Source organism: Triplophysa rosa, linkage group LG8 (genome assembly GCF_024868665.1).
Source record: "Triplophysa rosa linkage group LG8, Trosa_1v2, whole genome shotgun sequence".
Classification (NCBI taxonomy): Eukaryota; Metazoa; Chordata; class Actinopteri; order Cypriniformes; family Nemacheilidae; genus Triplophysa; species Triplophysa rosa.
In genome coordinates this window covers 17,375,551-17,400,924 of record NC_079897.1, presented here as the reverse complement: position 1 = coordinate 17,400,924, position 25,374 = coordinate 17,375,551, and the positions used below count along the sequence as shown (strand labels likewise).

General features: G+C 37.3%; 1 protein-coding gene across 2 annotated transcripts; it reads left to right on the top strand.

Moving 5' to 3' along the window:
• The first annotated feature begins 378 nt into the window (after nucleotides 1-378).
• Nucleotides 379-24,376, top strand: deptor (DEP domain containing MTOR-interacting protein). 2 transcript variants are annotated; one of them, XM_057339993.1, is made up of 10 exons: nucleotides 379-592; nucleotides 1,048-1,142; nucleotides 3,492-3,670; nucleotides 4,305-4,428; nucleotides 7,275-7,453; nucleotides 11,150-11,332; nucleotides 12,917-13,054; nucleotides 17,675-17,745; nucleotides 18,432-18,536; nucleotides 22,143-24,376. In XM_057339993.1, the coding sequence occupies exons 1-10, from the start codon at nucleotides 530-532 to the stop codon at nucleotides 22,269-22,271; spliced, it is 1,266 nt and encodes a 421-aa protein (XP_057195976.1). In that variant the 5' UTR covers nucleotides 379-529; the 3' UTR covers nucleotides 22,272-24,376. The 2 variants fall into 2 exon arrangements, with proteins under 2 accessions (XP_057195976.1, XP_057195978.1); XM_057339995.1 differs by having other exon boundaries at nucleotides 380-744; nucleotides 22,143-24,371.
• Nucleotides 24,377-25,374: the final 998 nt, after the last annotated feature.

Here is a 25,374-nt window from a genome sequence, read left to right as displayed (position 1 = left end):
TAATGTACACAAAAACGTACCAGTCTGTGCTGAGTGCGGTACGTTTTTTAATACTTACACAGCGCGTGATTAGCACAGGTATGATCATTTTTATTCTTATATGCAGAAGCACTAGAGTCAAGTCCTAACAATACAGTACGGTACATCAGTACAACTTGTAGAACAACATTAAACAGTGGCTGAACGCCACAGTCACATAAAAAGACGTCTGACAACACATCTAACATTATATTACAGATATGAGGAACTGACATGCACTGTTACGTTTACAGCTTTTGTCCAAAATTACAGCTTTAAAGGGGTGTGCTGGACATTGCTTTTAAAGAGAGGGTCTTATGGTGAAATGATGGGCCCCAGGCTCCGCCCCTCGTGGTGAACTCCCCCAACGAGTGCGGTCAAGTACTTGCCCTGCAATGTTCAGTAACGCGCTTTAAGTGCCGCGTAGTAAACAATCCTCAATGGCATGAAAAAACCCATCGACAGGTGTCTGTCCTGCAAACCTAGCGGTTGTGAAGATTTGCTGTGATTTATGAAAAGGCTTCGCGGTTCATGCATTTCGACATATGATTGGATGTATAGGCTGTACTGTACGGTACGTTAGGCACTTGATGAAACACAATAGACACAAATTACTTCGTGTGGTTCGGAGCTCTCAGCATCTGAATAATGCTCGTTCAGTGACATTTCTGCAGTCCCTCTAAATACACAATTTCGGATTGTTGTTGGGAAGACTCTGCATTTGAGGTAAACATTGCCTTTACTGTGTTAGCTAAACAGCATTTCTTTATGATGCTTCGGTTTTTTTGCTCTTACGGACATTGAAGATTATACATTACGCATGTTGTTGAAACGTCGTCTTGTTTTCATTCATTTCAATGGACTGGCCAGTGTCAATGTCAAATATTTATTTTGTCGCGCCCCTCTCATACATACAGTGGTCTAAAGAGGGGCGTGTTCAGTTCACCCAATACAAACTGCGTTTGTCATTTCATTCAAACATCTCATCTGTGTGTCTCATATGCGTGCATTGTTTGGTGTTTCGCGCAGCTGTCAGTGATGGACGGCATCGGGAACACCATGCAGAAGAAGGCGGCTGAGCTCGAGCGCATGGCCGAAGTCCTCGTTACAGGAGAACAGTTACGGTAGGAGTGGCTTGACACTTATCCAGACCACAAGAGACGCGACGCGCGGCTATATCGCTTTTATTATTATAAACGAAAACGTCGAGTCCACATCTGAACGAATCCCTGCATTTATTTAGGACCGCACAATAAAGCGGTCTGTGCACAACTGGCGCTTCAATGACAATATTTGGGTTTGAGTTTAGGACGTCGTGCCTATATTTAGTGCAGATGTCCAACCCCTCATATGTGTCATATCTATTTGAGCTAATGTGCAATAAAACTTTATTAATGTGATGTGTAAAGTGGCGAACTTGGCTATTTTTATGCCACCTCTCTGTCCCACAGAGGGCTGCTCTGTTTGCAGTAGATAGTTAATGGAGTGAAACAATGTCGATATGGCTCAGTAATGATGACTAAATTACAGTACTGCAGCTGTCTTTGTACTCAAATATTTTTTAGCAACTTTGAACTTTTTTTAAACTGACGTCTTTATTCAACAAAACACTAACACAGGCATCATGGCATGCGATGTGGTTTGATGATTTCCAGCCCCTGGAGTTAATGACAGTGGACACTTTCTCACATGGGGCTCATTAAATTGCAATACAATTTCTGGATGACTTTTTCCAGCAAACTTTCCACATGCGTTATTCAGTTTCTTGTCTTTTGATCTGTATTGCTACTATTCAAAGGCCCATTAAAAGTCCAAAATGCTATTAAAAGTCTATGATGTCATTTTCCAGGCTTGACTTTGATTCCAGCTGTATTGTTTTGGTCCTGTATGAGTTGTTTTATCACAGGTAAAATCTTCAACTTTTAATTTCTTCATTTGTTTGGATAGAGAGACATCTATTTGATTTAGCATAGAGTATCACAATGTTTGATTCCTGCTTCACAGGCTTTCAACTAAACGTTATAATATCGTCTTTTCATATAAGTTTTACAGGAGACTTTTTACATTGACGTTCTAACGTCATATATGCTCAAACGTTTCATTTTATGGCTTTGCTCATGAAGAGCATCAATTCAGAACACTGCTTATAACATTACAATCTAGCTTCTAAAGCAGGCAGATTACTTCAATTTGCCTGTTGAAGATATTGTACTATTTTTTTATCTATTACATCAATAAAAGATTCCAATGACTTCTGTGCTCAAATATCACTACTACAATACTACTATAGGTCCCAGTAAACCAGTTTTATCTGGCGATTGCAGGTATCACTCCTTAACACTTTCCATGTTACAGCTGACTCAGGTTTGTATAATCAGTTATCAGTAACAGAGAGAAGTGTCAAGTGCACCTAATGCAGGTATTGGGCAGTCCGGTTGGGGTTTACAGAGGATGTAGCACACTAACAACAGACAGTTATTTCACTTTCGGGCCTATTTGAAGAGAAGCCACCAGGCCTCACTCATTTCACTCAGGCTATTGTATAGTAATGTCATGGTATGAGTGTCACATAGCTCTGTTGTTTAGTGTCAGAAAGTGCTAAAGTGCACTTTAATGGTGTGACCTACTGGCTCTGTACTGCCTGCAGTCACGGTCGGTCATGTGAGTCTTTGTTACACAGCGTTTAGCCGCATGCCAGTGTTTTAACGGCTGTATGACTGCTTGTTGCTGATAATCCAATTTGAAATGCATTGCCTGTGAGTGTTAGGACAAGATATGATGGAGGCTTCTGCTGGCAGTTTTGGAGTGAGTAACATTTGCCAAAACGTCTGGTTTACTTTCTATTCTTGACTTACTGTAGTGTCTGTTGTTTGCTTTGCTTGAACAACCTTGTGAAACTGTTGCTCTTTACACCAATTGAGGTTTACAGTGTTATAAAGAGAAGGCATAAAAGTAAGCAAGGTTTGGCACAGCTGGTCGTAAACGCCTTAATCTAAATTTGAGGATTAAGTGTAGGGTGCAACAAGACTATTGCGTAATATCGAACAACGTAGTTATGATGAGAAGTAGATGTTCACATTCAGTGACGGCAATAAGAATTTGAAGATGTAAATACATCATTGGCACATGTTGGCATTTGAAACTAGTTTATATTTGCTGAATTCAGCTTAAAAACATCACAATATTAAGAAGCCTAGAATTTATCTGCATGAACTAAAAAGTACAAAGGATCCAAATATAACTGCTGACTTCTGTATCTGTTCTTTGCACTACCTGTATTTTTAAGAAGATACTGATCAAGTTTAGAGTTGACCCAGAAAAAATATAGCTCCAGAAATGTAGGTATAGTGGTCATTGTTCAAATGTAGGTTGTGATGTCTTGTTTTAAAGGCAGTCAGTTGAAACAGGTGGCTGGATGGAGGTTGGAAAAGATTGGTATCTCATCTGATTCATCTGAACGCGCTGTTTTCCAGGCTGCGACTCCATGAGGGTAAAGTGATCAAAGACAGGCGGCATCATCTCCGCACCTACCCAAACTGCTTTGTGGCCAAGGAGATTATTGATTGGCTGATTGAGCACAAAGAAGCATCTGAAAGAGAAACGGCCATCAAGATCATGCAGAAACTTCTCGACCAGAGCATCATTCACCATGGTAGGTGTGTCCACAATATCACACACAGGGCTGACATGTCTCTTTCCGGACTAGTACCACATATAAAATTCGATCAGTCCTGTATCTGTACACCAGAATATTACCGTAAAGGATCGGTTTCCCCTAAAAATGGGCTTCCTTTCTTGTGTGGACAACAAAGATGCCATTTTTAAAGAATACATTGGCCACTGGCCATACAGTGAAATTAAAGCGTATGGAAACTGGGGCTGTTAAAAATGACAGAAAAAAGTAAAAACTTTCAATACACAACAATATAATATGGCTTCAGGATAGTTTGATTCTTTTGTTCTTTTTGTAAGTTTGTAAATTAGCTCCCACTTCACTGTCATTATATTAAAAACAGCAGTTTTTCACCCTTTGTGTCCTATGGAAAAAAGATGTGTTTTGAAAAAACATGATTGTGAGTAAACGATGACAGAATCATTATTTTTAAATGAATTATTCCTTTAATAGTTTGTAAACAAAGGCTACACTTTTACACTACCCCAAAAAACTATTCCTATCCATAGTCTATACACTTGTTGCTATTTTTTCCTGTGTGGTGCAATATATTGTTCACATGAGCTTCACTTAATCCACAACATGCCTCTTTTGAATTTGTTTGTCTTCACAGTTTGTGATGAGCACAAGGAGTTCAAAGATATGAAGCTGTTCTACCGTTTCAGGAAAGATGATGGAACCTTTCCACTCGATAATGAAGCCAAAGTTTTCATGAGAGGCCAACGTATATATGAAAAGTAAGATTGAAATGATTGCGTTTTTTCTTTTCCATTAAATGTGTTTTTCCTACTGACATGTACCACCAAAACTCATGTGGTCATGTGTCACACAAGTCTGTACATATTGATTGTGAACATTTGGAAGCTGTTCGGTTAATGAACAGTATCCATAGAAACAGAGATCTTTAAGCAGATTGAGCGTGCTTTGTTACAGCTGGATCCATTTAGAAGTAGATATTTACCTGCAAGTGTTTGCCTGTTAATGTAGGTCTGCACACAATCATCTTCCGACTGAATGAACTGCTGATTTGCAAATTTAGCAAAACTAAAAGTTTTGAATGAAAAATTATTTGGTTTAGTAGATTTTTGTAGGTAGTTATCCACATATTTTTTTCTTGCTTGCAGAATGAGATTTTAAGAAGGTCTATTAATGCATTAAAGATCACCTTTTTCAGAGTAAGATTAACCAGTTTAATAATTTAAACACGTCCTGACTGTTAGTACCAACCCAACCTTTAAAAGCAGTCATTTGTTTTAATTGATCATTAGCTGTGTCATTTAGTAATTAATCAAATATATTGATATAAAAAATGTAATTATTATGTAATGCCCTTAACTTAAATTATTATGCCTCATGAAAATCAATCATTTGGTGCATGTTTTTCTTACTTTTTAATTTAACATATTGTCGGTGTCCTTCCGAAATTTCGGATGTCAGATTTCGCTGTTTTTCAGGAAATGGAAAAAAAACACTGCACTTTTTAAATGATCAAATATTGTGTTGTCAAAGTTGACAAGCTTTTTACTTTTTTTGTGGTTAAATATTTACAAAAGCCAGTGACAAACATAATAATTTTGATTTATGACAAAAAATAAATATCACAAAATATAGAGATACAAGGTTTCAGAAGGACAGCAACGTTATGTTAAAACAAGGCCAATCTGTGCCACAAATGACCGTGTTTACCCACCACGCTATTGCTCCAGAGCGGTTTCTGCATGTGTTTGCACTTCAATTAAGACCAGGATGAAGGAGAGGGGTCAATATGCCGCTCTCTGTCCTGCTGTGCTGTAGACGCCTTGCTCTGCAGGCCACCCTCTTGCATAACAGGAAGATGAAGTCCAGTGGGACATCTGTCACACCAACCACCCGTGTGCTTTTATGCAATCACCAGCTATGCCTGTGGTCGGTATTTGCAGATTTTGCTGGTGTTGAGTTCGCTTCCCATTATCTGCTGACAGAGCATAAAAATATGAATAGTTTCAAAGAGTATGTGGAGTATCATTCGGACTGTGCCTCAGGAACAACATGAGCAGAGGACCTGGAATGTTTTGTGATTTGTCGCTATGCAACCGTGATTAGTCATTGTGAACTGCTGTACACCTTGCTATTGTTAACCTCCCTGTTTTTTGTCCTCCTGGTTTCTAAGCATATAGTGGAGATTGAGAAAAAAAATCTCTGCGTGCTAGCGTGCAATTTATTTACAGTACACTTTGGGCTTGGATTACAAAAACCATGAGTGTAAAACAAAAACATGAAGCAAACAGTGGTTTTCTCCAGTGGGCACTTTAAGAGCTTCTTGCTTTGATGCATACTTGTCCTAATGAAGGTCTTTAAGATCAAATTAGCATTTGGTTCACTTTACACAAAGACTTCCGTACAGAACACATTACTGTCATTAAAAGAGATCTGTGAATGTATTATATAGTGCTGTTGTACTGAGCAACGTAATGCATGCAAACCACATCTGTATTTAGCATTTCTAATGGCCATAATGCTTTATAAAAAATCACACTCTTGAAGCTTAAAATGCAAAGCAACGAATTATATGAAAACATTGGCTAACATGTCACAACCAAACCTGTGGCTTTAATTTTTGTAGCATGATATGGTTTACTAGCAAACCAAAAGCTACAGTTACAGTGGTGACCAAAAATAGTAAGGGACTTGAAACTAGGACAGAGTTGGATATCTTTGTTTTTGCCAAGGTCAGTCATTATTAAATAGTTGCTCAACTGCAGAGTTTGATATCACAGTTTGCCTTGCAAGGCACAAGAATTATATGTGTACATGGCAAACATGTCATTCTGAGACTTGCGTTCCTGTATATGGACATTGACTGATAGGGAGCCGTGCACTCTCGCTTGACCCATTTGGATGTTTGCAACATTACCTCTTTTCTTCAAGATGTTCAACCTGTTATAAAGATAGTCGTGTAAAACTGTGCACGTGCTTCCATCACAAATTGCATCTGTTCTAAAATGCACATGGTGGTCAGCTAATGAAAGTGTTGTCCCGTAAAGGAATAGTTCACCTAAAATGAAAATTCTGTCATCTATTATTCATGCAAAACCTGTATATGACTCTTTCTTCTGTGGAACACAAAAGAAGATATTTTAAGAAATGTCTCACTGGTTCTGTGTCCATAAATGGAAGTCAATGGGGCCAGTTTTGTTTGTTACCAACATTCTTCAAAATACAGTATCTTCTTTTGAGTTCTGCACATGAAAGTAAGTCATACAAGTTTGGAATAACACGAGGGTGAGTAAATGATAAAAGAATGGTCATTTTTGACAGAACTTTTCCTTTAATGACGTCTGTCCGTCTATCTAACCTGTATAGCCAAGGTTGTATTATGACCCTTTGTCTCTGTAAATGCGCTGCAGTGCGTAAAAGGGTGTTGATTTTTACCTGTCAGCACCTGCCGCATTTGAACAGTGAAGAATGTTGCATTTCTTGAAAGTCCTGCTGCTTTTTTTTGTTCGATGTAGTGCGGTTGTGAGGTTTATGATGTCATGGTCCTGATTGCATTATATAAGAGGCATTTTACAGGTTAATGGACACACTCTCTCAACCACCTCAGGTTGATGAACACTGAAAACTCCCTGTTACAAGCACGTGATGAGGACGGGGTGACCTACGAGCGGACGCTAGTGGCGTCAGAGTTTATAGACTGGCTGCTGCAGGAGGGTGAAACGGACACGAGGGAGGAGACTGAGCAGTTAGGACGCAGACTTCTGGAGCATGGCATCATTCAGCATGGTGAGCACACAGCCAGAAACCCATCCTACACCTGGGGTCCTAAAGCAAAAGGGGAGAGTCTTGCTCCAGTAGGGACACTGTCCTGGAGAGTTTACCCCCAACTCTAAACAAACCCAAGCAGCATCTCAAAATCTTCAGTACTATTTTAACATTTTATCTAGGGCTGTGCAAAAATAGCGATGCATGTAACTATACCTCTACCTCTACTATCGATAATTTTTTTTTAAATCATGTCATATACATATGGCCAAAAGTAAGGGGAAGCGAGCATGGCGACAAATATAAGCACGCTTCGAGCGCACAGCTGATGTGTGGGTGTGCTTTGGAGTAATAATGAGTTATATAAAATAATGCTGTTTGTAAGCTTCGCAAGTCATGACACAAGTCACTTGGCTACTGCAGTGCATTAGACAAAAAGTTTATTAAGAAAAGTAACAATGACATTTATTGTGCTTTCACGGATGTGACACCAGCACATTTACAGCATGGATGAATCAGGGGTTTTATACTGCCCATGTTCATTGTTTTAACTGTAATGCATCACAACAGCCAAGTGACTTGCGTGAGCCACCTTATTCCCCTGTGCTACCCACTTGAGGGGCGCAATCCACAGTTTGAGAACCCAAACCTCTGATCTATTGGTCCATGCATCGCACATCATGGCCACTCTGCAGATGTAAGGGATGTTTTTACACTTATCCTTACAGAAATCCCCCGGTGGTGCACAGCATGTTGTATTTCTAGCTCTACTTTTTACTTTTTCTATTTAAAGTATTGCAATATATCGCAAATGTGTATCGTATCGAAATACATGGCAATATATTGTATCGTGACCCATCTATCGTGATATGTATTGTATCGGGAGGCACTTGCCAATACACAGCCCTAATTTTATCATGGTGTCTTGGAATGAAAAAGTCATGGGCAGCGGGCCTCCAAAAGCAGGATTAGACATCCCTGTTCTAAAGTATTATAATTTAAACTAGATTTTAATGGTTTACTTTTATAGTATTTAACACTAAGTAAATCTTGCACTACACTGACACTACATGCATGTACCCTACAGTACACTGTATTACTGTTAACAATATCAGAACTGTGATCTAAATAGAGAAAAGCATCTTTGATGGTCAGCAACAGATGGACATGCCTTTAACCAGGCAACAGCAAAATTGATCCTCTCTGTGTCTGGCCAAAACACAGCGTGACACACACTAGAACACACAAGGCTTCACATACATAATGCACACAAATAGAGGCTTTCACACACACATACAAGACTACTATAGAACATAGCTGAACCCTTCAGTCATGATACACACAAATAGTCACATGCACACAAGCACAATAAGTGCCCTGTTGGCTCTGTTGAAGGATTCAGTGTAGAGTCTCTGCTTGACCTGTACCTTTCCTGTCTGATTTCTGCTTACTACGCACAATCTGCTGATCTTATAAACTATGGCAATAACACACTTTTGCATGTTTGATATTGATTTAACATTTATGCTATTATTTAATTATATATATATTTATGCACTTTAAATTCTTATACACTGTTAAACAACAACAATTAACTGAATATTTTTCTTAAATGCATCACTGGCACTTTTACACTAATTCTCAAATGCATCTGTGATACATTTTAGTGGTTTAAAGGAATACTCCACCCAAAAATGAAAATTCTGTCATGAACTACTCCCCATAAGTTGTTCCAGACCCGCATACATTTCTTTGTTCTGTTGAACACAAAGACACATATTTAGAAAAATGTTAGCAACTGACATTTCTGGGACTTCATCATTGACTACCATAGTAGAAAAAATGTATATGGTAGTCAAAGGTGCCCTAGAACTGTTTGCTTCTCCTAAATTCCTCCAAATATATTATTTTGTGTTCAACAGAACAAAAAAGTTATACTTAATTTTTTCCTACTATGGTAGTCTAGGATGTCCCAGAAATGTCAGTTGCTAACATTTTTCCAAATATCTTTCTTTGTGTTCAGCAGAACAAAGTAATGTATACAGATTTGGAACAACTTAAGGGTGAGTAATTCATGACAGAATTGTCATTGTTGGGTAGAGTATCCCTTTAACTTTGCTCGGTTCATGATAGATATACAGATATTACATAAAAACCACACAGAAACTGAATGAAGCTTTTGCCTCAACTTGAATTTGGCTGCTGTATTTGAATCCAGTCAATCAACGCCACAGCACATGTGCTGATTCATTGGGGCATGCTGGGAAATCTGCTGCTTTAAACCAACACAATGACAAAACTGGAAAGGTGAATTCCTTTGGTCTTGCCTACGGGCAAATAACAGTAAACGATGAAAGCAGAAGAGCCGATATTTTTGCTACTCGCCCCTCAGCCGTATAGCTGTCAGTGGCCCTCTGCTAAGTTGCGTAATTAATAGTGAGTGTGGAGTAAAGTGTGTAAATCTGTTGTCATGGTTTTACAGCCAAGGTCGCCGTGCACAGTTATGAATCATGATAAATATGCGTGATATAGGGCAAGGGTGCTGCTCGCACAAGCCTGTGAACTCATTCCCCCTGTCAGGGTAGAGAACCGTCTAGAACCCAAAACCAAACAAAACGTCTCTGGCTTTCTTGCTTTTGCTTGTGGGTTGAACGTGACTGTATGTCCACAAGCCAATTTGTGTGTGGGGGGCACACAGTATTGCAATGTTTTTGGGACTGAGCTGTGATTAAACAACATATACCATTATTGTGGATTAAATGCTAAATTAATGTTAGCATAATTTAGCATAAAATGTTATAGAAACAAAAGAGATTGTTGGAGACTTTGGTCTTTGCCCAATCAGATAGAAAATAACAATTAATTGCTTTACTTGATGGTCTGACATCCTCTTCTTGTCTAATTGGATTTTTTGCCTACAAAAACGTAAAAGTGGGCCAGATTTTATTCAGAAAGTCGTAATATGTCTGTCTCTGCAGGACGAGCTGTTGTGATAGTAGGAAAATGGGCAAGTGTGTCAGCCCACAGAGGAATCCATGAGGCAGCCCAGATCTCCCACACATATCTGCAGTATCTGCATTCTTTCGAACAACAATACATACACATGAACTTTGCGTTACTCTCCAAAGCATATCTCCTCTTTTATTTTGCCTTTTTATTGTGGTCCCCTTTTTAAAGTGTTGAAATATGGCCTGGAAAATGTTTGAGTGATGGAGTGTTGAAAAAGGCAAAAGGAAAATCATGTGCACATCGAGCCCCAGGTGGCACTTCTATTAGTGAAAGCAGAAATGGCATGTTGAATTTATTCGGCCTGTAAAAATGTTGCTGAAGCTGTAACAGCCCTGTTATTAGTGGCGTAGTAATAGCACAGTAGAGCACTAAAGGTTGAAATAAACATGGAAAGTTAATGCTGTATGTTTGAAACATGAGTCACATGAGTCATGGCACTGTGCACAGGCAGTGTGTGTTGCCTTTATCTATGACTTGGAGGATTATGGGATGGGATTTAGATGGTACAGTACCTCCTACACAAGCACACACTTAATTAGACTTTACTAAACAGGTTTTCTTGTTTTAAGCACAAAACAACAAAAGGCTTTGAAGGTTCTATTTTGCATTCATTTCCAGTTTCATTATTAAAATCTTAAATGTAATTATTAATATAACATTTTCATGACTTTTATATAACTTCTCATGCGTTTTTCTATTCATCTTCAGTTTCTAATAAGCATCACTTTATGGACGGCGGACTGCTTTATCAGTTCAGGATGAATTTTCGTCGGCGGCGGCGATTGATGGAGCTCTTGAACGAGCGCTGGCGTAGCATCCCAGAGAACCACGACAGCCCTTTCTGTCTGCGCAAACAGGCCTCCGAGGGGGGAAACACTAGCTTCCTTTCAGGTTAGTCTACAGTCTTGAAGGAAGTCCACAGAATAAATAAACACACAAATGATTTCAGTGCGCTCAGGGTGTGTTATACTGAGCACTGGTACTACTGTGCTATTGATTTTTAGATATATTGGATACTGGTGTTGTAGTAACTGGACGATCTGCACATGGAGTTGATAAACTGCAACATAAAATTGATTTTTTTTGAGGAAGTTGCTAAATTAGAGTGATAGTTCACCAAAAAAATTAAAATGATGTCATCATTTACTCACCCTTTGTCATTTCAAACCTGCATGACTTTTTCTGTAGAACACAAAAAAAGATATTTAGAAAAACTGGACCCCCTTCACTTGAATTGGTTTTGTGTCCATACAATAGAAGTGAATGGGGTTTTGCGTTCTGTGGAAGAAAGAAAGTCATACAGGTTTGAAATGACAAGAGGGTGAGTAAATGATGAAAATTTTCAATTTTGGGTGAACTATCAGTTTAAACGACAACCTAGAAAGCACAGATACATTGTGTAAGAGTGCGGTCTAGAAAGCCTTTCTTTCCATTTTTAATATATGTGATTATGATCATCGTAAAAAATTTGAGAGCTAACCAGTGTTTGGATAAGCATCTTGAATTCAAACAAGTAAGGTTGCATTTTCTTCTCTGCACAGATCATTAGATCTGTTTGTGAGCATTAATCCGTCAATTTTATAGTCTAAATTTAATAAGTAAAAATATGTTTTTATGTATTTACATTACATTCATAGTCATGTACTTTATACAGATCAGCTTGATTTCAACTTGAATAGCTTCATGATTTTATTCAGAGTAGCCTACTCGGAGCATAAAACTGAGGCCTTTTATCATATTGAATAGTATGTAAATGTAAACCTGGTTTAGATCAAGTTTCAGTACCAGGCTGTTGAATCAGTATGACGGCATCATGACTCAACAGAGGAAATGAGCTAGTGTCTTGGGACAGGTTGCTCAGTTCCTCTTCATAGAGCTGAATAAAATAAGAACTCTTTTCTGTCACGAGTCTATGGTGTGTATGTGTGTGTTGTGCTTTTGTTTCAATGTACACAAGACTAAAATCTACACAAAGCCAAAGCTCATTCGCTGTAAATTATAAATATATAAATTTATCAAATTGATTTGATATAGGTGTCTAAAACCCAGTAGCACAATTTGCTGTGAAGAATTATAAAGGGAAACTCTATAGGTTATAGGTATAGGTTGTGTCATAATTCAGAGTATTCATAATTATGATGATTTTATGAATATTATGAATGTATATAGATTTATAATTAGCTTTATATAAAAACAGTAGAGGTCTGTGGTATTTCCTCATGCAACCACAGTAAGCACGTGTTTCTGAAATAGTGCCGCTTTCTAATCGCTTCAAAAGGAGAACTGTGATCTGTATCTGTGTACTCTCGTATGACAGTTATGTCAGTTATTTGATGCATTAGAGGGATGTTTACATCTCATAACACAATCTATACTGCTCTGACACTCGTATCGAGTGTGAATGTTGTTTTCAGAAGACAGAAGTGTTCTTTAACTCTTTCTCTCACTTCTCTGTTTTTCGCTCGATTTCTCCAGTGAGCCCCACTAAAGAGATCAAGTTGGTGACTGCAGTGAGGCGGAGCAGCTTGAGCAGCAGCTGTGGCAGCATCGGTTACTATAGCAGCAGCCCCACCCTCAGCAGCAGCCCCCCTGTGCTCTGCAACCCAAAGTCTGGTAAGAGCCCCCCCAACGATAACACGTGCGTCTGTGATCATAGGGGCCAAATCCATAAATGCTTTCTAATTTGTGTTTTAAAAATGATTACATGTTTAAAGGAATAGTTCGCCCAAAATTAAAGATTCTTTCATTATTTACTCACATTCATCTCATTTCAAACCTGTATGACTTTCTTTCGTCTGCAGAACACAAAAGAAGATTTTTTGAAGAATGTTGGTAACCAAACAACATTGGTCCTCATTGGCTTCCATTGTATGGACACAAAACCACTGAGACATTTCTCAAAATATCTTCTCTTGTGTTCCACAGTCATATACTAGTTTTGAATGACATGGATGAACTATTACTGTATCGTCCATAATGTAATGTATTTTTGTATAAATATAGGCAAATAATGTAGATACGATGTTGGCATAAAGGAAAACAATTCTGAATCTAAAGAGAGAATCTGGCCCCACTTTTTATGGAAACAAAAACTGGGTTTTTCTCAAGCCGCAGTTGACCACAGATTTAAGAGACATGTCGAAAACCAGACACTGCACTTCCTGAACTCCTGAGAATTGCACAATGGTGAATTTCTAGGGAGAGTGTTGTATCTTTCTTGAAGTTTGTTTATAATGCGTGACTGTTTCTTGAACAGTACACGCTGTGCAGCTGTTTCAGACGTCTACTCTGTTTCTCCAAACATCCATGGGTGGGTCGGGAGGTTGTGTGTTTGTGTGCTTTCAGGTCATAAAACCCACATGTGCTAGCTCCCCCCCTGTTCTACTTGGCCTTGCTCCACTGTAATTGTGCTTGTTGAATGTAATTCTATGAGGCGTGGATCATTTGTTTCCCATGAACTTTTTAGCTCCCTGACAGAGATTCTCCTTGTTACTTTGAAGTGTTGATCTTGGATTATGGGCGAATTCCAAATGACATTTTTTCAACCTTGAAGTCTAATGCAGGAGAAGGATGCTACACGTAGGGTTGTTTCAGACTGAGCTGAGCCGAATCTTTTACAGAGGAGCCCTTCCACAAGGCTGTTAGTGAATTGTTTATCCAGTGATCTTTCCAGGGAAGTCATTTAGCAGTTTATTATTATATGATGCTGGGTGGCGTGTCCTTGCAATTCATTTTATAACCTTGAGGTAATTATCTTAGATTGGATGAACAGTGATCTTGTACACGCAAGAACTGTAACTTTTTTATTGCAGGCCTATGTTTTACAAGGCATAGCGAGGTGTACACAATTTAAAGGGATAGTTTACCCAAAAATACAAATTTTGTCATAATTTATCCTCTGTCATGTGGTTCAAAACCTGTATATGACTCTTTCTTCTATTGAACACAAAAGAAGATATTTTGAGAAATGTTTTGTGTTCATACAATGGAAGTCAATGGGGGCCAGTGATGTTTGGTTAAACACTCTATAAAATATCTTCTTTTGTGTTCTGCAGAAAAAAAGAAGCTCAAACAGGTTTGGAATGATTAAACGATTTCCATTCTTTGGTGAACTATCCCTTTAAAGGTCCAGTGTATGACATTTAGCAGCATCTAGTGGTAAGGTTGTGAATTGCAACCAACGGCTCACTCCACCCATCGCCACTCCCTTTAGAAGCACTACAGTGGCTGACACAGAACTAAGATGTCGTCACGTTTTTGCTTCTTTGCCGAAGAAGTTCACAATAAAGACACAAAGAAGCTTTAGCTTTAAGAGTTATAAAAAAAAATGTTTGTTGCTGCTGTAGAGTGGTAGTGTAGGGTGTTCCAGATGTGTATTGTATAAGACTTATAGTCTTGCTGCTTTCTGAGTGCTCACTTCAAGTGCCCAGTGACTATTTTTTTCTATAAATACCAAGATAAAAATAAATGCCACATGTTATAACTCACTAACTATGCACATTTTCTGTGTTTCTGTGTCTCAATCTGTTGTTTCCACACTGTCTCACTTCCCCATGTGTGCGTGTGTGTATAAACCGTTGAGTACCTTAAGCGGTGTGTGTACACGCGGACTGTGTGTGAGAGACGGTCTGGCAGGAACACGCAATCCCCTTAAGGAAAGGCAAGGAGCACAGCCAACAGGCAGAGAGACAGAAAAACATTTTATACACAACGCACACTACCAAACAAGAACATTGGCCTCCATGGTGATACAAGTCAAGCCCCGAGCATGACTGCAATGAAGCAATCCACACCTATACTAACACATGACTCACTTCACTGATCTCACTGAAACTTCGGTACGAAGATGCCCACTGTTTAAATCAGCATTGACCTCTTCTTATCCTAAATCAATCCCAAGATGCAATCTGTCATCAGAGCATTGAACCTCAGTGCATGTTGAGTTGCAAGGGGCTGCTTTTCCAGACATTGTGTGTTTTTTTTCTGTGAGTATTTGGTTAATAAACAGAAGTGTGTAAAGAGATGAGCATGCTCTTGGTTTGGCACTGCCGTTGCCTGCCTCTAATTGGTTGCTTTGCTCAACCAATCCCGTGACGTCTCAGCTGCCCTCCCATAATCAGTGACAACAAAATAAACACAAGTGAAAAACCGACTGAGAGAAACACTGTAAGGTTTTGTGTGTGACACATCGATGCACAGAAAATTTAGGGAATATATCCACTCCTGCCATTGTCATGACTGACAGAGTGTTCACCATAGCCACGTTGTGACTTCTCACAGCTGTAAAGAGAGACGGATGCTCAATGTTTGAATGTTTGGAAAAGGATGTGTTATTGTGTGGAAAGGATTTAGGTATGTATAGAAGGACATGAGAAGAGAAGGAATGGAGAGGCCCTTTCTCTTCCTATATGCACACATAATGTATGTTTTCAATAGTCTCCAGTCAGCACAAGCTTTTTTGAAAATGTTCACAAACCTTTCATGGCCCCCAGAATATTTTCTTCTATGAATATGGACATACAGTATATCAAATGAGAAAGCAGACTATCGGCTTTTAAACAAACAAAAACTCTCTTTGCTCTTTTTTCATTTGTTCTTCTTTTTTTGTGTTTTTGTCCAAGACTTCGTACAGGTTAGATTTAGAATGATGATTAAAACATAGATAAAGCATTTGCTTGTTGTTTTTGGATCTGTACAAATAGGCCTACTGGCTTATTTTCAACCCAGTGTCAGATCAAAAAGGGACAAAGCTTACCGAGGGGTTAAATGGGTTAAACCCAATATGTTAATATTTGACCCAACGATGGGTTAAAACAAATATAATAGATATTAACAAGATGCTGCCAATGGCACCACTGCCATTACAATGAATGAGGAGAAATGCAACGCTCAATGTGGCTGCTGGAAAATTTTATTAAAGCTTAGCAAACCTTATGGTACAGGTCATGTCAGGTTTAATTATTGATCGTAAATATGCTATATATTTCTAAATTTCAGAAATATGTTCATCAGAAAACTGTCTTGCTATGACGTAAATAGCTGCCCGGAGGCATTGCTAACATGGTCACCAAATGGCACGACTTCCGAAAGCAGACTTTAGTTAAAACCAGCATTATGGGTTTAAGCAACCCATCACATGTTAATTTACAAACCATGGGTTGGGTTTGTCCCTTTTTGACCCAACGCTGGGTTTATAGTAGTGCGGTCAATCGATAAAAAAAATAATCTGATTATGCCACATTTTTCTGTGATTAATCGCACATAACATTAATGTTTTAAAATATACTTTTACAATCTAATAATTTCGCATTTAATCTTCTAATTAATGTAGAAACAACAGATTTCTTTAACAGCATCATTTTATGAATGAAAGCCAACATTCTGATATTAGTACTGTTACTGATGTTTCTATTAAATGTATTATTATTTTTTTATTTAACATTAATTATAGCCATTTAAAAATATAATTGAGAGCTATCATGTCTAATAGGTAGGAAATATACAGAAATTGAATTGAAGTCTCAAACACAAATACAGTTTTTAATGCTAAATTGTAAATTAAATACAGAATAATTCTCTTTAAAGCTACAAAACACATTGAATTCCTCTTTTCTTTTGTTCTTTGATTAACATTAGTGACAGGAGTCACAGCAGTAGGTTTAAGAACGCGGCCCCTTTAAGAGCTGTCTCTTTACGCAGATGATGCCACTCCCATTTTCACAACTCTTTGCATTCATTTAAGATTTTATTTAACACGTTGAAGTCTGTGCTTACGAAAATGCTAGACAAAACGGTCTTTGTCATAATCTTGTGTGGTTTTATTAATCCAAGCAATTAAATGTGTTTGGTTACCACACATGCAAGAATAATGCCGTTTTGGAATTAATAACAATGTCCGTTTGTGCATCTGTGACCAAACAATTTAGGTTTTGTTTCACTTTACTGATGTAGAGATGAGGCTATTCAAAACCTCTTCTGTGTTAAATGAACCTCAGCGATGCCACAACCTCACCATTATTTCATTAAAACAAACCCCATTACAGCTTGATTACATCTCTCTCTCTCTACCCTTCTCAAAGCAACAATTGTTTCAGGACCTGTGTCTCACATTTTTTATGTAACATAGTACATACAGTAGTGTCTCTGTGTTGTTGTAACTTATAATCCTTCTATACCGTGAGAAATAGTGAAATGATGCAGTGTCTGAAAATTGTGCCTTGACTGTATTTACAGTGCTGAAGAGACAAGTGAGCCCAGATGAACTTCAGGCACCTGGTGGACATTTCATAAAGAAGACATTCACAGTAAGTTACACACAAACACTCAAATGCAAATACTGAGAGACATGCCACAGACTTGATTTATATACTGTATACGGTTATTTATTGTTACTTCACACTAACCATAACCCTAACATAAAAAAGTACATTATTTTTTTAAATTCCAAAAATGTAACATTTCGCTTTTTTATAAGTGAGGACATCCCAAATAACAATGTTGTCAGATTTTTGCTCACTTCTGTGGACAGATTTGTTCTCAAACGATGTTAAATAGGTGCACAAACATGTACACACACAAACACAAACGCACTACGCCGAGCTCTAATAGCATAATTTACTATGTTTGGTTCTGAGAATTCATTAGAGGGGAGAAGTTCAAAACTAAAAATAGCGAAAGGAAGTTTTCCTTCAGAAGCATGTGGATTTGTTGCTCCCACAAGATCAACAGAAAAACAAAGAAGAGATTAGAAGAATACATATCAAGAAATCAAGAATATTTGAGACTTGTTGTCTTCAGCTGTCATTTAGTTTACGAAGACAAGACATCGTTCAGTTTAGGTTAGTATGTTTCCTAAAGGAATATTTCACCCAAAAGCCAACATTTTGTGTTATAACTATTAGTGAAATTACCCTTGAGTCTTTGCACAGTGTAAGCAGAAGTGAATCTAGCACTGAATGTGTTAATGTGTTGGATATGTATGTGTTTGCAGATTATGGGAGATGCAGTGGGCTGGGGGTTTGTGGTGAGAGGAAGTAAACCCTGTCACATTCAGGCAGTGGACCCCGGGGGCCCGGCTGCAGCTGTGGGAATGAAGGTACAGTATTAGTTTAACAGGAAAGAATACTGTAGGAAGAAGTGACAGTAGTATGACCATGTTCTTTTCTTGGTGGTTACAATTTTTACTGGTAACTGACCGGTTATAAAGTCCACAAAGGTTGGTTCATAAGTGTTCATTTACCATCCAAACAGATGTAAATAATGGAATAATGAAATATTACGGTTATATGCCGCTTTAAAGAAACACCCCTGGATTACACAATCCACATTACAAAAGATCTTGTTTGCTGTTACTATTTTAAGACGACTTCTGTGCTGGGGCCATAATTCTGCACCTGTTAAAATACACGGACAGATGTCATCTTTTTGTGTTCTAATGAACAGTGTTCAAACCAAAGGAACATCTATGGAAAATAGACAAAAGATATTTTGGAAGAAAAGCTTTTCTGTGAAAAAATAATTACATTTTAAACAATGTAATATAATTGGGTAAGTATTATATTTTAATTAAAGAGTCATATGACACGGCTAAAATTAATATTATCGTTTGTTTTAGATGTAATACAATGTGTATACACGATTTAAGGTTCAAAAACGTTGTATTTTCCACACACCGTGCATGTTTGTATCTCCTCTTTGCCCCGCCTCTCTGAAACGAGCGGATTCTTTACAAAGCTCGTATTGCTCTGAAAAGCGAGGTGTGCTATGATTGGCCAGTTAACCAGTGCGTAGTGATAGGTCAAATACAGCAAGCGTGTGACGGAAATGTAACGCTTATTACCATATTTGGAACATCAGGTTCCAAAGCAATTGTACTGACAGGTACGCCCATCTTAATTGCGTATACATTTTTTTACTATACAATAGAGGTATATTTGTCCACATAAATTACTGTAGTACATTATAGTGTTATTTACTATAGTAAGCTGCAGTAAAATTCCTAGATACTATAGTGTTTTTGAACCTTACTATAGTATACTACAGTGTTTACCACAGTTTATCAATTTACTTCAAGGGTACTACAATTTCTTTTAGCAAATACTACAGTATTTTTTCGTCTGAGTGTTCAAGTTAAAAGGACTTTTATTTTGACGGGTCGTCGGGAAGACGCTTGAGTTTTAGTGTGTGCTTGACGATAGCTTCACTCTAACGGTTAAATGCTCGTAAAATAAACTCTCACAGCAACTCTGGAGATGAAGTTTATGTGTTTATAAGGTGCAGACGCAGACAAATCCTCGACCATCACTCGTGTAGTATGTTAATCTGTGCACCTCATTCACTCAACACAGCCAGATGACTTATTTAACCCTCATACGCTGTTTTGGACATTTTTGTCCATTTCAATTTTGTTTTCTTTGTCGTTTTGGTTGTGTTTATGCAAACATCATAAATTTTGCAAAAGTTGTGTGTTTTTATTGGAATTTTTTAGAATCTTTTGCTTTCAGAAATGTTTTTTAAACTAGGTACATACAATTGTTACACTCGGGTCCATTACAAAAATGTCCTCATTGAAACATCATTGAATTTTTTTTTTTTGCCATGCAAGCGTAATCATACATTCCATATAAAAATCCTTTGATTAGGTTGGCAAAGGGTTCAAAATGACAAAAAATGAATACATTTCAAGAAAATTCAACATTTTCAAATGTGACCTATTTACTTTTTGCTTATGCTATTTTCTCCATTTTAGTCTATGGAGCATTTCAGTTTTTCTGTTTCTGCTATATTATACAGCACTGCAGGCAAACCGAACAAAAGGTACAGCTATAACTGTGTTTATGTGTTAGTATAGATGTTAAAGTGTGGTTTGTATGTGTGTACTGACAATTTTGTGTGTGTATGTACAGTTTGAAAGAAAGACATCATTTTTTACAGCAAATCCAACTCCTTATATTCAAATCACTGTAGCTTTGAGATTTGAAAATATTTTTCAATATTTTCATTTCCCGGAATGTAACACTTGCCATCGCAAATAAGTCCGTTATGTGTCTGTCTAACCAAATTCACAGAAGGCTCCAACTTAAGTTTTCTACGCAAACTGCTATACAATCATAGCAGTGGGCGTTTACTTCCAAGTCTTCAATGCGGCACGCCTATAAAACCGAGCGTTTCTCCAGCCGGCCGGGTAAAAAATAGCCTTATACTTATTGATTTTGATGTTTTCGAATGTAAAAACCCCGCGAACGTCATAAGTAGACCTCAGACAACAGTATAAAAGAATAACAACGGCCAGTTCAGCACACCTTTAAGGTTTCAACGTCACAACGACCAAGCCTCCGATAACTCTTTCGAACTTTATTAAAAATGTGTTCCCTGGTAAGTAATTACTCCGTGAATGAATCCGCATCTACGTTTTAAGAGATTTGTGCCCATGTTGCATTATTTGTGAGCTTTATATGCGCGATGACCTCTAATGTCCCGCCAACTGGGGGCACAAACTGGGGTACAGGCAGGCGCGCGCATGTCCGATGAAACGGTCTATGCAAGAGTTCAGAAGTCACACGTCAGAACTCTTATCTCGAGAATGTGTGAATGACCATTACCCAGAAGCCAATGTTTAAAAGGATATATAAGATAGGAAATATAAGATGGGATTTAAAGTCAGACCTCAGTTGTGTTCATCTAAAGAAAGTCAAACAGTATATGGGTGAGTAAATAATAACATAATTTGAATTGTTTTTTAAACCTCTGAAACTGTCAAATGTCATCATATTATTACGTTACATCTACATTTGGCAAACACTTCTAATTCAAAGTGAGTTACAATGCCTTCTACATTTTAATCACATTTTATCAGTATGTGTGCTTCCTGGGAATTAACTGTCAAGGTCAAGACAACCTCATCTCTCCGAGATTAAGACTGTTACATTATCACAGGGTCAAGAATGAGAAACATTTCAGATCATGACAAGTGATGTGGACATGTTGACACTTACGCATAAGAAAATGGTGAGCTTTGTGATAACATTTCTCAAATGTTGCTTCGTGATAAGGATCAGGGCAGTAGTCAATTACAATCACACAATGACAAGTGAGAACTTGAATTTACAATAAATTAGGATCTTGGATTCAAGACCTAAAATTAAGCCTGTAAATAATCTCCATTACATTGTGTTCTGTGGGTCAATAATAATAGCTAAATACAATAAATAGGACAGATATAAAAATCAAAACATTATTTAAACATATTATTTGATATAATTTTCTTAAGATTCCCATAGAAATCATGATGGAAGACTGTTCCTTAGGCTCTCCATCACATGCTTCATTATCCTTTGATGTAGATAGCAGTGACACAAACACTGTGACTCATTTCTGATGGTGTTGTTAAAAGGTTTTCCAGGAAGAACTAAAGACTACAGAATTCATATCATGTGAAACATTTTTACAAAAATGATTAAGTTTTCAATATGTGAAACAACTAATGTTCTTGTAATGTAATCTTGCCATTTAACAAGAAAGAAGGAAATCTGACCTTTTGTACATGCAGTTAACACGATCAATGATATTTGCTTACATATGATGAGTGATCTATAAATAGTAACTATTATTATGTGGTGCATAAGGTTGCTCCATATTCCATTATGTGCTTTATCAGTACCATTATATCTTTATGGACATTCTGTCCTGCTTTTCTCCACAGGTGCGTCAGTTTGTGGTGTCAGTTAATGGACTGAACGTGCTCAATCTGGACTACAGGACTGTCAGTAACCTCATCCTTACTGGTCCCAGAACAGTGGTTATGGAAGTTATGGAAGAAGTAGAATACTGAAGATAAGATAAGTGTCTTTCTTTCGTGAGAGAGAGATGAGAGACTAAATGTTCAGAGAGCGGACCTCCTGATTCTACTCTTTATTTGAATCCAGACCATTAGTGTAAAGAGCATGACACTAATCCATGCTTTGAAATTTGTGCCTCCCATTGGCTCCTCATCGACTGTTACTAGTCCACGTCTGCCGAGACTGTAACTGGACATAATCTGCGAGATCATGTGAGCAACTGCCAAATATAATGTTGTTGCAGATAGAACCGTAGCAGGTGAAACCGTTAGAACACATGCTAATGTGTTTGTGCCATTCAGGTGAGAGCAGAATTCATTGCTCTTTAAGTCTTTCTTCATTTACAGTTTTAGAGATGCTGTGATGCGTGTCGAGCAAATGACAAGCACAACATTAAGTGGCAGCACTTGCTGCTTCAGGTTTATTATTGATTATTGATCACATAATCTTAATGTGGTTAGATTTGAATAACTACCTTTTATCCCTGTCAAGCACACCCGCACAACCATTTATATGCAGGATGACCAACAACAGCACTTAAAGAATCTGTTTTTTAGCCTAAACGTAAAAGGGGGTGTTTAAATGGTAACGCACATCTAAAAGATGTTGTGTTGTGTCTCAGTCAGTGTTGGGTGTAACTAGTTACTAAGTAATTAGTTACTGTAATTAAATTACTTTTCCTTTGAAAAAGTAAAGTAAGGGATTACTCTAATTTTTTTCTATAATTTAATTACAGTTACTTCTGATGTAATTAAACTAAATACTTTGTGTTAAAATTCAAAGTCTAACTTTAAAATCCGTGCTTTAATGTATAATTCTCACATTTGTAATACTTTGGTCAGTTAATAATACTACTTTATGTAGTTTAATATTATTTATTTGAATGAATTAAAACAGCCGTTTCATGTCTATCCTTGAATCACTTAACTAATCAAGGTTGATATAGGATATAGAAAGTAATTCGTAATAAGTAACTAAATACTTTTCGTAGAGAGTAATTTGTACAGTAAACTAATTACACTGTTGAATATGTAATTAGTAACTAGTAGTAAATTACTTTTTCAGAGTAACTTGCCCAACACTGGTCTCAGTCCTTGTTTTACAGGTAGCCTACAAGTATCTTGTAAAAATAGCTCCTTTGTGTTTTGTCTATATGCCCATTAGGCAACAAGAAAGCAATCAAGTAGTTATCTGCATAATGTTATTATTATACCATATGACAAAATAACTTAAAAAAAGCAATTAATGAGACAATGCAATAGTGGCAAAGCTATGTAGCAAGTTTAAGAAATACATCCGTAACACTATAGAAGAATTATTAGACTAATTGGATACAATAGTCCTGTATGTGTTAAGAACGTCTATGCATGTATTGTGTACGAATGCAGTTGTGCATTTATTTGTGCAGGAATCAAGACAGTGTGTAACTTCAGTAGTGTATTATTCATCATGACACATTTAAATGTGAAAGTTGTAAATGTGCTTGTTTATCTCATATCAATACAACACTCATTCCCTGTATTTCTTATTGCAAAAACATGCTATCTTTGTGGGACGGTTGTTTCACGGAACAACATTTTCTTATGATTATACAGTACGTTTTGTCTGTAGATAATAAGCACAAAAATAAGCTTGAATCTTCTGCCTTAATGACTCATATCGTGCTGCTAATTCTCACGGCTGGTCTTGTAACATCTTTACTAATCGTACAGAACATAATGTGGCTGTTTATTAGTGAAGATAGATTTTGGGGTGTTCTTGACAATCAGCATTCTTTACTCTTGGTAGTCTGATAAATACTGGTGTAAACGTGTCACATTTACCCTACCGGCAGAATGCAAAAGATGATCTGAAAGGTCTGTTTTTTAATCACTTTTTAGTTCTAGATTAAATAAGGGAGAATTTCGTCCAAAACTCACTTCAATTCAACTGAGTTCAATGCACGTGTGTCTATGTCTGTGTGCAAGGGGGAAACTGGTACCACGTCTGTATTTCTCTGTGGAGCTCTAGATGATAATTATTGTCAAGTTGATTAATGTTTTATTAAACACACTGATTTTATTTAAAGATTGTTCTCTGTTTCTTAATTCTTCTTAAATCATACATCACATCATTCATTTGACTTAACACAAATTGGTTCTCCCAAACCAGGGCTATCTTGTCCATCCCATTAGAAACCATCTTTATTTGATTTTTTTCAAGTGTCAAATAATACACACATGATTGTAAAGGTAGCATTGTTTTTCATTGTTTTAAAAATAAAGGATGTTATGACTTCAGTAGAGAGTAGAAATTCAGATCAAACAATTTAGTTATCCTACAGGTTATTTGTTGTACTCTTTGTAATTCTTAGTGAATGATACTCAGCTAACTTTCAATCCTGTCATTTTTTTGTTAGAATTTGTAAACATTTATCATATCATTCTGTACTCAGGGTCAGATGTGCATGATATGTTTGCTCACATACACTGTGTACAGCGATGACGTAATGCAGTCGACATCCTGAACTGGTAAGCATGACTGTAGTGCCACCTGTTGGTTGAAGAGAATTAAGCCTGATTATTGTACTAATGGTTCATTAATCATCTTGAAAAAACTTAGTACATTATTTTCACGATCTAGCTTTCGATTGCTTATTATTACTATTTCGACCCGCAAAGTCATCCATAGACCCGTGTGTTATTGTCGAGTTTTTCTGTTTTACCACGAGAGGGCAGTGTTGCTCTATGACGCCCTGTCTGTCATCACATTCTCCGCTCTTGTGGATTACAATATGAATTGATCTGTAGCAGCCATCACAATGTTGAGATGACATTTCTTTAAATAACTTACCATCTGTGTAATCTGTTTGGTTAACAGAAGGTTAATGTACGTTTTTCATTTCCTGCCTAAACGCTTTCAACTGAGCCAATGTGTCTTTTCAGTTCTTTTTAATGTACTTGTCTGTTCCAGTATATTAATCTTACCTGATGCTGTTTAAACAAAACAAAAGGTTTTTTTATGTTCTTTTTTTTTACCAGAGCTAGCTAGACAAATTACTCTGAATGCTGGAGCAGACAAAGTGAAATGTGAGTGTTAATAGAAGGTGGTCTTTCA